The 16,325-nt window shown below is 42.0% G+C and overlaps 1 protein-coding gene across 2 annotated transcripts in view; it reads right to left on the reverse strand.

Moving 5' to 3' along the window:
• Positions 1 to 16,325, reverse strand: part of PGM1 (phosphoglucomutase 1) — a 65,910-nt gene that overhangs the window by 16,307 nt on the left and 33,278 nt on the right. For both annotated transcript variants that reach the window (XM_043461095.1, XM_043461094.1), the window contains exons 2-7: positions 13,294 to 13,456; positions 12,802 to 12,948; positions 11,260 to 11,385; positions 8,454 to 8,644; positions 6,833 to 6,987; positions 3,904 to 4,019 (exon numbers count right to left, since the gene is read on the reverse strand). In XM_043461095.1, coding sequence (XP_043317030.1) covers positions 3,904 to 4,019; positions 6,833 to 6,987; positions 8,454 to 8,644; positions 11,260 to 11,385; positions 12,802 to 12,948; positions 13,294 to 13,456 — 898 coding nt within the window. The remainder of the gene's footprint in view (positions 1 to 3,903; positions 4,020 to 6,832; positions 6,988 to 8,453; positions 8,645 to 11,259; positions 11,386 to 12,801; positions 12,949 to 13,293; positions 13,457 to 16,325) is intronic.

A 16,325-nucleotide genomic window follows, 5' to 3' on the forward strand; every position in this document is an offset into this window, starting at 1 on the left:
GAGCTAAACAGTATTATGAAATGTCCAAAAAGCTAACATAAATGAAAGTCATATCAAGAAATGTACAGGGTCCAGTTCTCTAGAAATAGTCATCCATCCACTCTCTACTTGTCAAGTCAGCCCTGGAGGATTTGGGCTCAGTTCTAGACATGATCTTCTATGAGGGGCACTGGTGAATGGGGAAGCATTTAGAAACCAGTGCTAGGTATATAAACAATATGAAGTGAGGGATGACCGGAGGACTAGGCGTGGGGTGGTCAGAAGAGAGGACCTGGGAACTGCCCTCTGGTATCTGAAGGCCTGTCATGTGAGGCAGGAGCAGCTTGTGCATCCTGTCTTCAATCCTGTTCCCAGCCAGTCAACACCTGGACGGTTACTTGGCTCTAGGACTCTGATTCGCCTTGCCCAACACTATCCACATGGGTCTGAGGGGCAATGTGTTACTAAATATACCACAAAAAAGAGATATTGCAGTTAACAATGTTTACATAAAACTGTGCAAACTGGATTCCTTATGGCAGAATGTTTTGGAATCTTCAAACGATAATATCATCATGAATGTCCAAGACAGAGAGGTATATTTCAAATTTTCTGATCTTCATGGAACTCAAACTCATGGAACAAGTATCTTTCCACACATCCAAACACCCAGCAAGACCTTGTTCTAGACTTTTCTCTTTTCATTAGGCTCAGCACTGAAGTAGGTACATGGAGTCAGGAAACCAAAGGTTTAGACACGGTACCTGCCTTCAATGACAGCTTCACCCATAGGGAAGAATGACTGATACCAACCCTGCACTGGATAACACCGGGGGGATTTCATGGGCAAAGACCACCTTACAGGTCCAATGGGTAGTCATCTAGCATCCCTTGGAGTAATATGGTACCATTCATATTTTATAAGATAGGAAAGAACTAAGCAGTAGCCTTGATATCTCTGACCAAAGACCTAGGCCTTTGGGAAATCATGTAGCCTTTTCTGTAGACATTGTTCAACCTCCAAACTCATTCTTAATACCCTCCAATTCCATAAGCCAATTCATTACCAAGAAGTAACATCACTTCCTCAAGGGTATTAAATTGCTTAGAATTTTGTCACTGGGCACCTCAAATTTATTAGCCCATTCTACCCACCCCTTTTATACAGTTCATGAGGTTCTCATGGCAAGTATACTGGGGTGGTTTGCCATTTCCTCCTCCAGCAGATGCTGAAGAGATCAAGAAGAGATGGAAAGAATACCTGGAAGAATTGTATAAAAACGATTTTTAATGAACCAGATTACTATGATGGTGTGGTTAGTCACCCAGAGCCAGACATTCTGAAGTGTGAAGTCAAGTGGGCCTCAAGAAGCACTGCTGTTAATAAAGCTAGTGAATGTGACGAAATTCCAACAGAACTATTCAAATCCCTAAAAGAGGGTGCCATCAAGGTTTTGCATTCATTATGTCAGCAAATCAGGAAGATCCAGCAGAGGCCACAGGACTGAAAAATGCCAATTCCCATCCCAGTTTCCAAGAAAGGTAGTACCAAAGAGTGTGCTAACCATTGGACAATTGCACTCATCTCCCATGCTAGTAAGGTCATGCTTAAAATCTTGCATGCTAGGCTTCAGCATTATGTGAACCAAGAACTTCCAGATGTCCAAGTTGGGTTTAGAAAACAAAGAGGAACTAGAGATCAAATTACTAACATTTGAAGGATTATATAGAAAAAGCAAGGGAATTTCAGAAAAACATCTATCTCTGTTTCATTAACTACGCTAAAGCTTTTGACTCTGTAGATCATGACAGACTGTGGAAAGCTCTTTTAGAGATGGTAATATCAGACCATATTACCTGTCTCCTAAGAAACCTGTATGCAGGTCAAGAATCAACAGTTAGAACACTGTATGGAACAATTGATTTGTTCAAGATCGAGAAAGCACGGCTGTCTGCTGTCACCCTGTTTGTTTAACCTATACACTGAGCACATCATAAGAAATACCGGGCTGGATGACTTACAAGCTGGAATCAGGATAGGTGGGAGAAACATCAACAACCTCAGATATGCAGATGATACCACTCTAAAGGCAGAAAGCAAAGAGGAAACTAAAGAGCCTCTTGATCAGGGTGAAGGAGAAGAGTCAAAGAAACAGCTTAAGACTAAATATTAAAAAATCTAAAACCATGGCATCCAGGCTCACTACTGCATGGCAAATAGAAGGGGCAAAGGTAGAAGTAGTGACAGATTTCCTCTTCTTGGGCTCCAAAACCACTGCTGACAGTGACTGCAACCATGAAATCAGAAGCTGTTTGCTTCTTGGCAGGAAAGCGATGACAAACCTAGACAGTGTGTTGAAAAGCAGAGATATTTCTCTGCCAACAAAGGTCTGTATAGTCAAGGCTATGGTCTTCCCAGTAGTCACGTATGGTTGTGAGAGCTGAATAAGGCAGAATGCCAAAGAATTGATGCCTTCAAACTATGGTGCTGGAGAAGACTCCTGAAAGTCCCTTGGACAGCAAGGAGATCAAACCAGTCAATCTTAGGGGAGATCAACCCTGAATATTCACTGGAAGGACTGATGCTGAAGCTGAAGCTCTAGTATTTTGGTCATCTGATGCAAACAGACGACTCATTGGAAAAGTCCCTCATGTTGGGAAAGATGGAGGGCAGAAGGAGAAGAGGGTGTCAGAGAATGAGATGGCTGGATGGTATCACCGCTGCAACGAACATGAAGTTGGGCGAACTCTGGGAGATGGTTAGGGACAGGGAAGCCTGGCATCCTGCAGTCCATGGGGTCACAAAGAGTCGGACACGACTGGGCAACTGAACAACAACAACATCCACCCCACCCTAGGATTTATAGGAAAAGAAATCTGCCTTTTATTCTGTTTAACCAGCATGAATTGCAAGTCAGTGACAAGGCTGATAGATTTTGAATTTTTCTTTGAAAAAGGATGGAAGAACAGTATTGAGGATCAAGAAGATTGGTTCTTTTACTTCAAAATATTGGGTAGAGGCAAGAGGAGGAGAGGAAATATGGCCACTGAAGTACTTTGCAACCTGGCTTCTGGAGACAACCCTGGGGAAAGGGCCATAAGCCTGAATGAATGTTTAGAAAAGAGACAGACTGATGTAGGATGGGGTCACTGGGAAGGTCATGGAAGTGGGACTTCAAGTCAGTACTGGAAAGGCATAGAAAAGGAGGGAAAGCATGTGTTGTATGGCAGAAACCAATACAACACTGAAAGCAATTACCCTCTAATTAAAAATAAATTAAACTTTTAAAAACTTACAAAAAAGAAGGGAGAACATGGAAAGTGGGGTCTAAGGATTGTGGGACATTCCCCAAGCATACCATGTTCTACTCTTTCATTGCACCACAATTTACATATAGATCTTCATGGTCAATTTCTTGATTACCTAGCAACTCAGTTCCACCCTAATGGTCTCCCTCCACATAACCTTAATAAATTACAACCTGTTGCTACAGAAAACATACGCCTATTAAAGAAGAAGATTTAACACTGTGGTGAAAACTTCTCTTAAATAAAAACGAAAAACTGACTCACTCCACCATATTTCTTCCTAGAAATGAAAACATTTATAAAGGTTTCCTTGACCACTGAGGGGAGAAAAATGTGTTTATCATTCTATTTAATCCCCACAGACTCAATGGCCACGCTGCCCAAACTTCCTGCCTTCGTAGATGTGATCCTCTGAAAGTAAAATTAACCCTCCCCGGCGGAACATGCTCGCTGCTTTTCAAATGTGTACACTCCATCAGGGTTGTTATAAATAAGCTGTATCTTGATTTAGGACATATCAGCTACCGTTGCTATTTCAGTGCTGCTTTAGCAGTCTAAGCTTTCACTGCAAGTAGCATTTACACGGGAAAAAACAGCTCAGGGCTGCATACTTACCAGTCCCGAAGCTCTCCTCCCCACAAAGGGACAGTTTGCTCGCATCCATCAGATTCCCAAAAAACTTCCAGCCAGTTGGGGTCTCGTACAAAGCGATCTTTGTAGCATTAGCCACCCTTCAAAGGCATGAAATCAAAGTTACATCACAGCAGGACTGCTAGTGTAGCCATGTGAGGGATGGAAAATAGCAACCGTTATTGTAATCAAGGGTTCCACTTAGCATTGCTCAGAGGTACACATAATTCTAAGATTGGTGGAAAATCGTATGAGAAAACTTGTGCACAATGGGCTATTATATGTGGAGTCAGAGGAGGGGGAGAAGAGTATGAAGAAAGAATTAATTCAGGTCACTGAATTTAATATTTTAGAAGAAATAACAGTGGCAAAATGGACAAAACTGTTTGGGGGGCTATTTAAACCCATGTGTTTTGGATACAGACAGCATTTATAACCATTCCATAATGAACAGAAGAATGATATTTTAATGCACCTATAATTATAGAGCCAGAAGATATTGGGTCTGGGAGGTCAGTATTTCACAGAGAAAGAAACAGGGACCCAGAATGCTATGTAACTCAGTCCAAGGTCACACAGCCAGGATGGCTGTCCCCCGTCCCCTGCAACACAACTTTTACTTCTCCCCATATTATCCTTAGTCTGTTTGAAACTTTTGAGTGACCTTTTTTTAGATTCCTTTCCCTTTGAACAGGACGTCACCTATATTTCATTCACCCTTTTAGTGAGATTTGCTTCCCAAAATGCTTATCACTAGCAAAACAGTATCATATTTCAATTCTAATACTTGAGGAAAATTAAATTATGATTTTTAAAACTGTGAAAATAAAATAAAGTTGCTTTCTGGGTAGTGAAGTATTTTCCAATGTGATTCTATATGTGGGTTATCACATATAATCCACATAAATTGGAATTAGACTGTTTTAGGAGTACAAAGAAGCTATTTCAGGACCTGATCAGTCTAATGGACAATAGTGTGGCCACAAACCAGCTCACAGCTTTGGAGGGAGGATGTGGAGGCAGAAGGAACAAGGTCTAATTCTAGCTCTGATGTAGCTGTGGAGTCCTGGGAAAGACTGCTAACTATTCTTCTGGCTGACAGATGAATGGATAAAGAAGATGTGGTACAAATACCATATAAATGGAATATTACTCAGCCATTAAGAAGAACAAAATAATGCCATTTACAGTAATATGGATGGGCCTAGAGATAGTCATACTGAGTGAAGTCAGTCAGACAGAGAAATATAAGTATCATATGATATCACTTACACGTGGAATCTTTAAAAAAAAAAAATAGTACAAATGAACTTATTTACAAAATAGAAATAGAGTCACAGATGGGAAAACAAACTTACGGTTACCGAGGGTGGAAAGAGTTGGGGAGGGATAAATTGGGAGATTGTAACTGACATATACACACTACTATATATAAAATAGATAACTCATAAGGACTTACTCTGTAGTACAGAGAATTCTCCTCAATACTCTGTGATGACCTTTATGGGAAAAGAATCTAAAAAAGACTGGCGATATCTAATTATAGCTGATTCATTTTGCTGGAAAGCAGAAACTAACTCAACATTGTAAATCAACTACACTCCAAAACAAGTAAAAAAACAAAATAAGGACTGCCATGAGGATCAACTGAGACAGTGAATGTAAAAAAAAAACAGTGTCAGCTACAAATTACTATATGATATTAGTTGTTACTTTGTTAGCTGAAGTGAAGTCAGCACTAGTTCTATAACACACACACACACACACACACCAGAAAACTCCTGCACTGCACATCACAGTGTTTGGGAGCAAAGGTTCTGGGTTCAAGGCCTGCTCCATCATTTACTAGCTGGGTGACCTTGGGCAAATTAGCTAACTTCTTTTTTCTTTTGTTTTCCCATCTGTAAAGAGGAGTTAAATACAGCATTTACTTCATGGGCCAGTCTGAGAATTAAATGACTTAAAATACATGCTTACTGTCTAGCATAAGGTAATGTTTAATGAGAAATAGTTATGATTATAAGAACCAGGTATATACATTCTTCTTCCTCCCTAGCCTCAGCCTTTCATTCATTCACTTGTTCTTTACCCATTCATCCAGGAACTATTTATTGGACACCTAACATGATGTAGTCAATATCCCTGGTTTGTACTCATTTGTGACTTCCATTTTTCAGATGTTTTAAATGTGATCTCATAAGCTAATATAAAGCCTTTTCAAATAAGATGATATATAATAAATAAGCAAGTCAAAGATACCAACTGTTTACTGTCACTGGGTCCCTTGTTTCTCCAAAACTGAATGTATTTTTTAAACTATTTCAGCTTTATGTTTTTTCAGATTTTGAATAAGTGAACATTTACTATGCTTGTGTGTAAGGGCATCTGATGGGGGCTGGATGGAACGTTTTTTTCAAAGTTCTGTTGAAACACTGATCTTACATCAGTCTTTCACCCCCACTCTGCACACTGCCCAGACAAAGTGAGTCTCTAGAATGACGTCTTGACTACAGCAGATGTGCCATCCATTCACTTATTCATTAACATTCAATCATTCATTTTTAAAAATGAGGCATGTGTGTGTGTGTGCGTGTGTGTGTATCAGGCACGCCATGATCAGTCAGAGTTTAGCACAGTGACAAAGACATTCTTTCTCTGTATTAGTTTTGAGATAGTCAGGGACACAGACGATCAGCACACAGTGTGAGAAGAGCCAGGATGGGAGAAATGCAGCGTGCTAAAACAGCACAGCGGGGCCCATCCAGCCCAGAAAAAATGACATCATTCCCTCATAAAGGAAACACTTAGGTAACACACACTAGGTATGCATCAGAGGTCTGAGCTGAAAGGGGAGGAAGGGTGCTCCCAGCGCGGTGAGGGCCTGCTTGGGAAGCAAGGGGGTGGAGAGACCTACCGGTCCAGGGCACCACTGGTGGGCATGCTGCGTGCGAAGCCACGGACCCCAGTCTGCTGGAAATATGGAATGCTGAAGATGTTGGCAGCGATGACAGCCACAGAGTCTGAAGGGTTCACGAAGAACCCGTGCTTGCCCAGAATCATGTTCCGGTCCTTTGGGAGAAGGGGGATTCAAAGGGAGATCTCTGAATCAAAGTGCTGAAGAAACCAAACTATCTTACATGGAGGTTTTGTAAAATTTAAAGCTGGTACATTGATTCATCCTGGGTTCTAGACACTGGACTTTATTTCTAATTGATCTGTACAGTACCACTGGGCCAATGGCACCTCCGTGCCAAAAAGCTAAAACTGTTTTGAGTTAAAGTGCAAACTCCTTCTCGGCTGAATTCTCTGTTCTCCCTGCAGATGCCAGCTGAATGTAACCTCCCTGACCTTCTCCAAACTCTGGAACCAATCACCTCTCTTCTTTCCCAGAAGAGGGCAGAGATCACAGTGAGAGGAAATGTGGGCTGTTTAAATCTTGCTAGGTCTACCAGGCATTCTCCAAGGAACAAAGCAGATTTCCTCAAGGAAAGGCTCCTAAATCTTGGCACCTCCATCTGGTGCAGGACCCAACAAAATATGCTGTCACCTCACTGTTCTCCTGGTGCCTGATATACAGGAAGTACTCAAGTAACTGAGAGTAAAGAGGAAACCCAGGATGCACGGCAACAGAAAGATGCACTGAAAATAATGTCTGCTTGTTCATTTGTTTAGTGACTAGGTCATGTCCGACTCTTTTGAGACACCATGGACTGTAGCTCACCAGGCTCCTCTGTCCATGGGATTTTCCAGGCAAGAATACTGGAGTGGGCTGCCATTCCCTTCTCTAGGGAATCGTCCCTACTCAGGGATTAAACCTGCATCTAGACTACACTGGCAGGTGGATTCTTTACCAACTGAACCACCAGGGGATGTCCCAATCTCTGCTATTTAATTTCCCCAAATATTAATATTGGAAAACCTATTTTATAGGAAACAATGAATTCCAGCTGATGTTAAAGAACAATAGCAACCACCAAACTATATTTTTAACCAAGTAAATATGTGTAGTGTTTACTATCTCTAAGACACCAAGTATATAAACCTAAGACACTATCCCTCCTTGTCTGTTACATATTCATCAGTGCAAATAAAAGAGCATGTTTATTTCAAATATTAACTGTAGCTAAAGAATAAACTGTTAATTCTCTCATTATAGTTTCATCTTTCAGCTACTGTGAATGAACACATGGGTATATCATAAGGACAAAACCCTTTCCAGAGACTGAACAAGGAACCAGCTGCTGGCTACGAGCAAAAATCTACCCAAGGATGGAGATCGAGAACCCAGTCAGCTCATGGAACACCAGTCATGACATGATAACCAGGCCCCAATCACCCTGCCCTTCTCAGCAAACACTAGACACATGGTTCCACTTCAAGCCATTCTGTCAAGAGGGTCTTCTAATAACTGAGCCCTGACTCCAGGTGCGATGAGGGAGCTTGACTGCACTCCAGGCTTCAGGGCCTGCTTTTCCCCCATTTAGCACATTAAGCCTGGCCTGCATCAGAATTCACATAAATGCACTTGCACCCACCCCATCTCCATCAAAGGCAGCCCCAAAATCATGCTCTCCTGTCTTCATAGTCTCCACCAGGTCAGCAGCGTAGGTGAGGTTGGGGTCAGGGTGGTGGCCTCCAAAGTCCTCCAGGGGAACGCAGTTCACTGCCGAGTTCGCGGGGGCGCCGAGTTCTTCACAGAGGATTTTTTTCACATATGGTCCCACGACTATGCAGAGCATGAAATGAAGAACCAGAAATGAAACTTATTATAGAAGGTGAGGACTGGGGAAAAGGTAGAGGCGATCTAGGGAGAATGGCACAACGGCAAAGAGAGTGTGCAAATTGTATTCAAGGGCTTGTGGGCAGATGAGTCTGGAGTAGAAAGTTCTACAAGTAGGAATAATGAGACATTAGGAAAGAGTGGGGGAAGGGAAGGAAGTGAACATTAGGAAAGCAGGAAGATCCTGCTATACAGGTGCTTCTTAAACATTTTCTCAGTCCTTCAAAAAGGCCCATGAGGAGCTACAACTTAGCGCTTTAAGAACCTGGACTCTGGAATCAGAGTGTCTGGGTTCAGATCTCAGCTGTCGATCATTGGCTGTACCATTTTGGGGAAAGTTATTTAAGCTATTTAATCTCTCTGCTGTGCCTCCATCTATGCCAACTGCAAAATGAGCATAATTATAGTAGCTACCTTTACAGGGTAGATGTGATAGTTAAATGAGTTAGTAGATGAGGCACCAAGAACAAGCAACAGCCCATATTTTATAAAGGCTTGTGCATTATGATTACCACCTCCAATTTATGATAAGAAAACTGAGGTTCTGAGAGGAAGCTATTTGCCCAAACTTACACAGATAGTAGGAGTGAGAGCTAGGATTCAGAGTCCTAATCTTTCCCCTCTATCAAGCCATCTGACAAACTGATTAAAAGAATACAGAGAAACAAAAACACAGTAACTACACAGCAGGGCAAACCAGTCACATACTTTACAGGGACACTTAGTGTTACAATCAAGAACGTTCATCTCTAAATGCTTTCAACCAAGGAAGGTTCCAACACCAATATATGCGACAGAGGTCAGGGCAGTATAGAATACGTGTCTCCCATTGGGGGCATGCTAAGGAGGCTACTGACACACCTCAGAATGAGGACAAGGCAGCCAGAGTTGTGAGGGGTATAGAAACGGAGGTGCTTGAGGAACAACCGAAAGGCTTGGAGAAAGAAGTCAGCTTGGTGACCAGCTTCTCCTAGTAAATACACCATCACAAACCCCATACTCGAGCCAGCCAAGGCTTTTGCTCATTCCCCTAATGTGACATCTCCTTTTCATCCTTTATGCATTGGCTGCAGCCACTGCCTCAGCTGGGTATAACCATCACTGGAGTTTCCACCACCTTACATCTTTCTTTCATAAAAGCTTGAGTTGGTTGCCACTTCTTCCAGAAAACCTCTCTTGATATCTTCAGTCAGACTATGCCTTCCTCCACACCCCCAGGAGAATACTTGAAATTTTATCTAACCCTTATTTTGTTGGCCTGGCAGTGGTTGGTTTCTTAACCACTTCATCTCCCCCAGCATCACAAGCTCTTTGAAGGAAGAGTCTACAGAATCCCTGACTACACCCACACCCCCAAGCATACATGTAGTAGCTATTCAACACGTGGCTGCTGAATGTTTTGAAAAGTCAGAATGGCCTTTGTCTGAATAAAGAAGGAGGCCCATTCTGTGAGATTCCAGAGGCAAGTTAGGACCCAAGGGAAGAGGTTCCAGAGACAGACCATTTCAGGCCACCAGGAGAAGTTTTCTAACAGACTTTGCAGTGTAACAGAAGGACCTGGACAGTATCATAGGAAGGGTGCAAGCACAGGCAGAAAGTCTTCCCCACCTAGGCAGGCAGATGGATTCCAGCACCAGGGAAAATCACTGCCACTCAAAGATTCTGAAATTCTAGGGACATCCCTGGTGGTCCAGTGGTTAAGAATTCACCTTCCAATGCAGGGGACGTGGGTTTGATCCCTGGTCAAGGAACCAGGATCCCACATGTGGCAGGGCAACTAAGCCCACATGCCGTAACTACTGAGCCTGCACACGTCAACTAGAGAGCCTCCCACCATGACTAGAAAGAAACCTGCAAGCCACAGGGAAAGATCCGACGTGCTGCAACTAAGACCTAATGCAGCCAAAAATAATAAATAAATAAATATATTTTTAAGAAAAAGATCCTAAACTTCTAAATTATTACAAAACAAATAGACAAGCCAAGGGCTCAGGAATTCCCATATTCCTACATCAAGAGAACCTCACGGCTCTGATTCAGTGACAGCTGCCACCTCTACTGATCTGGCCACAAAACCCACAGAGGAAGAAGAGGGAGAGAAATACATCCTGTTGCTCCTGACTTGAACCCTCAGCTTGCTCTGGTCAGCTTCTAAGAAAAGGCGCATGTGGGAACAGGAAACTGGGGTATGGGGCTCAGGAGCACATTTATCAGATCTAGCAAACCATGGCTCCCCTTGGGAATAGATGGGGGCGTTTAGGAAGAATCTAAGGCATCTTCTGAGGGGGAGGGAGAGTCCACAAAAATAGCTGCATGTTACTCAAAACCTGATGCTTAATGTGGAAACAGTGACCGTCACACTACCTTACCATGAGGAATTTTTGCAGCATACAGTTAGATTTTATCTGTGTGACTATTACTCTGAAATGATTGCAAAGTATTGGTGTAACCACTTCCAGAGACAGCCTTAAGAAAAGGCTTGTTAAGGCATCATGATACACAAAGTAGAGAGCTGTTTCATAGCTTTAAGAGAAGAGAAGGGAAGAAAAAGGGCTCCATACCTCCATGCATGGCATCTATACGGATCTTCAGTCGGTTTGGACCAGAAAGCAGTTCTTTCAGTGCATTGAAATCAAAGATGTTTCTCAGCATCGTAGCATAAGCTTCCACTGAATCCACAATTTCCACTGTGAGAACAAGCAACATTAAAAGATGGAGGAACTAAACACTTTTAGAAATATTATCCTCTGAAATGATCATATGGCTGTAAACATGCAATTGCTACTTTAAAAGGACATTTATGCAGCAGCTCCAATGTGCCTGGGCTGTTACATGATCTCTTATTCAAAACTAACGCAAATTTCCTGAGAGGTAAATGTTATCAGTTCTGTTTTATAGACGAGCAAGTTCAAGTTCTGAAAGATTAAGTAACTTGCCCACACAGCTGGGATGTGGCACCCTGAGGAATTTTGACAGAGCTTCGCCTGATGGTAAACGGTTCTACTGCCATGTTGATTCATCTCTAGGAAGTGTATTTTAGTGTCAAAAAATAACAGAAAGGGTAACACCTACTTTACTTTTTCCAGGCCCATTGCCATTAAGACTTACTGGTAAAAAGCAGAGAAAATTTTTTTTTTTAATGAATCACTTTTCACATGCACTGCTAAAGGAATAAAACAAACATAAGAACTAAGTCTTGTTGAATTTTCAGGGGTCTGAACATTTTCAAAACATGAAATGTTTGAGAAATTCTCTACTGGTATTTTCTAAACCCTAAGAATGTCTTCAAGATATACCAAAGAACCCCTTCCTCTTCCTTGGGATGCAATTGTCAGTCCTTCTGGGTAGGTTCAAACACAAAATGCATCACACAAACTTGCAGTCCCGATGAAAGAATACACGTAAGAGCAAAGTCGAAATACAAGTCACACTGCTAACCATCTCATCCTTACAACAAACATTTATTTCATCAATTATTATCATACATTAGCATTCAACAATAAAATGTTTAACACAGCTGCTACACAGGGAGTTTAAATTTAGCCCCCAAAATGGTCTACGTTGACTTTACTGAAAATGAAATCAAGGCCCAGGCTTTGGAATCATTCGCACCTGCATTTGAATCCTGGTTTACCACTCACTGACTATGTGACCCTGAGCCTGTTACTTAAGTTCTCTGTGCCTTTGTTTCCTCATCTGGAAAAAGTGAATAGTAATAGTGCTGCCCTCACAGGGCTAATGTAAGAATCAAATGAGATTATGCATCTGAAGAGCCTGGCACATAATATAAGCTCAGTAAAAGACAGCTATGAACATGATGTCACAGGTCTTCTCGTCAAGACTGTACATTTCATAGGTATGAAAACTGAAGCTGAGAGATTTAGAATTGACTCACCCAAGGTCCCTCAGCTAATCCCCAGCAGAGCTCAGACAGCCCAGATCTCTAGACTCCTAGACCCAATTCCAGACCTGCTAATTTATGCATGCAAAGCTTGGTGACCACAATCTTTCCAGAGATAAAGACCCACTTTATTAAAACCTTGAAAGGCAAATCCTTCAAGTTGGAACTAGAACTGGGCAAGAGAGGAGGAGAGTAAACATGCCTGTGAAGGGTTTGAACTTGTTTTCCAGGTCAAACTGCTGCTTTCCCAGAACCCCAAGGTCTACGTGCAGGTCAGGGCAAATTGCATATTCTTCGATTGTCTTGCTGATTTGGAAAATTTTATCAGTTATTGCTTCCGGGGCAGGACCTGGAAATCGAACAGCAAACAGTAGGTCATTTTGTATAGCTGACATGAAAATATAAAGAACATAAAGCTCATCAACTAATTCCTCTTCACTAGTGCATCTGCCATGCCATCATTCAGGCAGCAAAGTATCAGAATTTTCTAAAAGAATATATGTTAATAATCATTCATGCAGAGCATCTCATATTCAGGTATGGCAAAATGAGAAGCATCTCATTTTCACCAAAAGGAAACAAAAAGCTCTCTTGCTAAGGATGAGAACCAGAATCCTGACCTTCCAAGGCCTAGGTTATCAGTTTATCCTAAAGAACGTAACACTGGCTGTACTCAAAATGACAGTGAACTCACCTCCATTGGAAATATTGAACTTGATTCCAAAATCTCCATTGGGTCCTCCTGGGTTGTGGCTGGCTGTCAGAATGATCCCACCAATGGCTTTGATCTTTCTAATGATGCATGATACAGCAGGTGTGGAGAGGATTCCATTCTGTCCAATAACCAATCGACCAATCTAGGAGAAGAAATCCAGAATACACACTTTAGCATCAATAAATCCAGAGCCACCACATAGTGACGCCAGAACAGCTAGATGGACAAAGAAATATTCTACTGGACCAAAAATGATGCCCTTTACTGAACGTCTAACAGCTTGGGTTATTAGTATTATTATATTGAAGTATTTTATAGTTATTGTTAAGTAATACTATTACTGAAGTAGAATCAGCATTGCTGAACAAAGCCATTTCTTCAGATAGTTTTGGGGGACTTTATAGTGTATGATCTGGGAGTGCTATAAGGTTCTGGCAAGAAAAGAAAACAGGGCCTTTCCAGATCAGGTTCATAATTTGGATACATTATAAATCTGTGTGAAAACGCACGTTTTTATCCACTTCAATCATACTTTCAATCCGAATTGGAAGACAGACTATAAATTTAACTAGTTAAAGGAATTCTAACCCAAAGAGGAGGCTTTTGTAAACTAAAATATCTAAAAAAGTAAAAGGGGCAAACTTTGTATGAAGAAATGTTATAAAATGTATCTCACAAATTTATTGCCAATCAAGCTTGGATTTTTCTTTAATTGGAGTATAACTGCTTCACAATGCTGCATTCATTTCTGCTGTATGATGATGTGAATGCGCTATATGCATACATATTCCCCCTCTCTCGGAGCTCCCCCCACCATCCCACCCCTCTAGGTCATCACAGAGCACTGGGCTGAGCTCCTTGAGCAGCTTCCCACCAGCTATTTCACACACGGTAGTGTATATATGTCAAACCTAATACAGCGGGTTCCTCAGAGCAGAACACACCTATCCACACTAGGGTGTACCTGGGCTTCCTCCTGGGCCTGAGGCAGGGGATGCTGGGAGTGTTACTGGGTGAACCAGCCAGGCCCACCTACATGAAGGAGCTACAGGCTGCGTTCTTAACTCACCCGCCCATATCTTTCACAGATGGTATTTATAAGCACAGCTCCTTACTAAAATGACTGTAATTTATATTTGTTTCAACATGATGCAAGTCAGAAAAGAAGGGAATTCCATCAGTTCCTATGACTAGAGATGTGACTGCTTCATGAAACGATTTTAAAAAGGAGGAGTTTGTGCCCTTCTTCCACCCTCCCCTCTGAAGACACAGGGACGTATTTAAGTTTTCCAGGTGCTATTTCTTCTTGCCCCACCCAAGATAAATGCAGTTGAAGAAATGACTTGATGGTGGAAGATGCGTTTCTAATACTGAACATGCCAATAAGATACCTGGGTTCCCTGGGGAGGTTTTTCTGGGATTGTTAGCTTTGCCACCTTCCTGTAGGTCACTAACAGCTTGACTGGCTTATAATTAAACCTCTCCATTATCAACCACCTCCCAGGAAGCAGCCGCTTCATTCCAGGCCCCTTTTGGCTCTTGTATGTCTATCCCTGAACAATGTCTGTTATTCTAATATATTTCTTATGTCCTGCCTCCCTCAGGAAGTGGTAACTCCCTGACTCAATACAGTGGAAATGGTAACATCACACGCTTCCGGCAGTTTCTGGGTGCCGTTCTGATGAAAACTGCTCTGTGGTTGAGCAGTTCCATAATTTTGATGAGAGGAGCTCAGAGATGGCGATTTAATCAGCCACAGTGACTGATGGAGTAATATGAAAACTGTGTTTGTGCATCAAGCACGCTGACTTCTACTTCAATCCCATATGTGCTTAACATAGAAGGGGAAGCTGATAAATGAATATTAAGCCATGCCACACAGGTCACCCCATAATTCTACCATTCCTTATGGTGAAACGTGCAGTCAGTCCTGGTCCAAGACTGAGAGGATTATACCAGGAAGTAAGAGTAAGAAAATCAGGAGAAGCAAGGGAAGCCCATGGTAGGTTCTTCCTCTTGAGCCCAAGAATAGGTATACCTGACCTTCCAGAGCAGACTGTTTCCCATGAATTCTGCTCAAGAATATTCATCTTCAACTTGATATTTGGGAGATATTACTCTATTGTCCTCCTCCCCTGAAGGATGTCTGGAGCATTGGAATAGCTCCTCCCTTGCTCTCACTGAATCTATCTGACCTACCAGGCCCACCTAGCTCATCTTTCTAGACCATAGTTCTAACGGTGTTCCTCCCCTGTTCAAAAACCTTCCCTATACCATAAGATCAAGAAGGTCCATTTCTAGGTATAGACACAAAAAGAAAGCAATGATTCAAACATGTATTTGCACACCTATGTTCAAAGCAGCATTATTCACAATAACCAGAAGTGGAAACAACCCAAATGTCCATTAAAAGATGAATGGATAAACAAAATGTGGTATATACATACGATGGAATATTACTTGGCCTTTAAAAGGAAGGAAATTCTACAACATGGTTGAGCCTCGAGAACATTACACTAAGTAAAATAAGCCAGACAGAAAAGGACAAGTATTGGATGGTTCTATTTATATGAAGGACACAGAACAGGCAAATTCATAGAAAGTAGAACCAAAGTTGGCAGGGGATGGGGGGAAGAAGAGAATGGGGACTAACTGTTTAGTGGGTACAGAGTTTTAGATGAGATGATGAAAAGGTTCTGGAAACAGTGGTGATGGTTGCAGAACATTATGAATGTAATAAATACCACTGAATTGCATACTTAAAAATGGTTAAACAGCAAATTTTGTGTTAGATGTACTTTACAATGAGCGTCCCAGGTGACTCAGTGGTAAAGAATCAGCTTGCAATGCAAGAGACCTGGGTTCAGTCCCTGAGTGGGGAAGATCCCCTGGAGGAGGGAATGGCAACCTACTCCAGTATGCTTGCCTGGGAAATCCCATGGCCACAGGAGCCGGGCAGGCTACAGTCTATGGGGTCACAAAGAGTTGGACACGACTGAGTGACTAACACA

This window comes from Cervus canadensis, chromosome 2, assembly GCF_019320065.1.
Source record: "Cervus canadensis isolate Bull #8, Minnesota chromosome 2, ASM1932006v1, whole genome shotgun sequence".
NCBI lineage: Eukaryota > Metazoa > Chordata > Mammalia > Artiodactyla > Cervidae > Cervus > Cervus canadensis.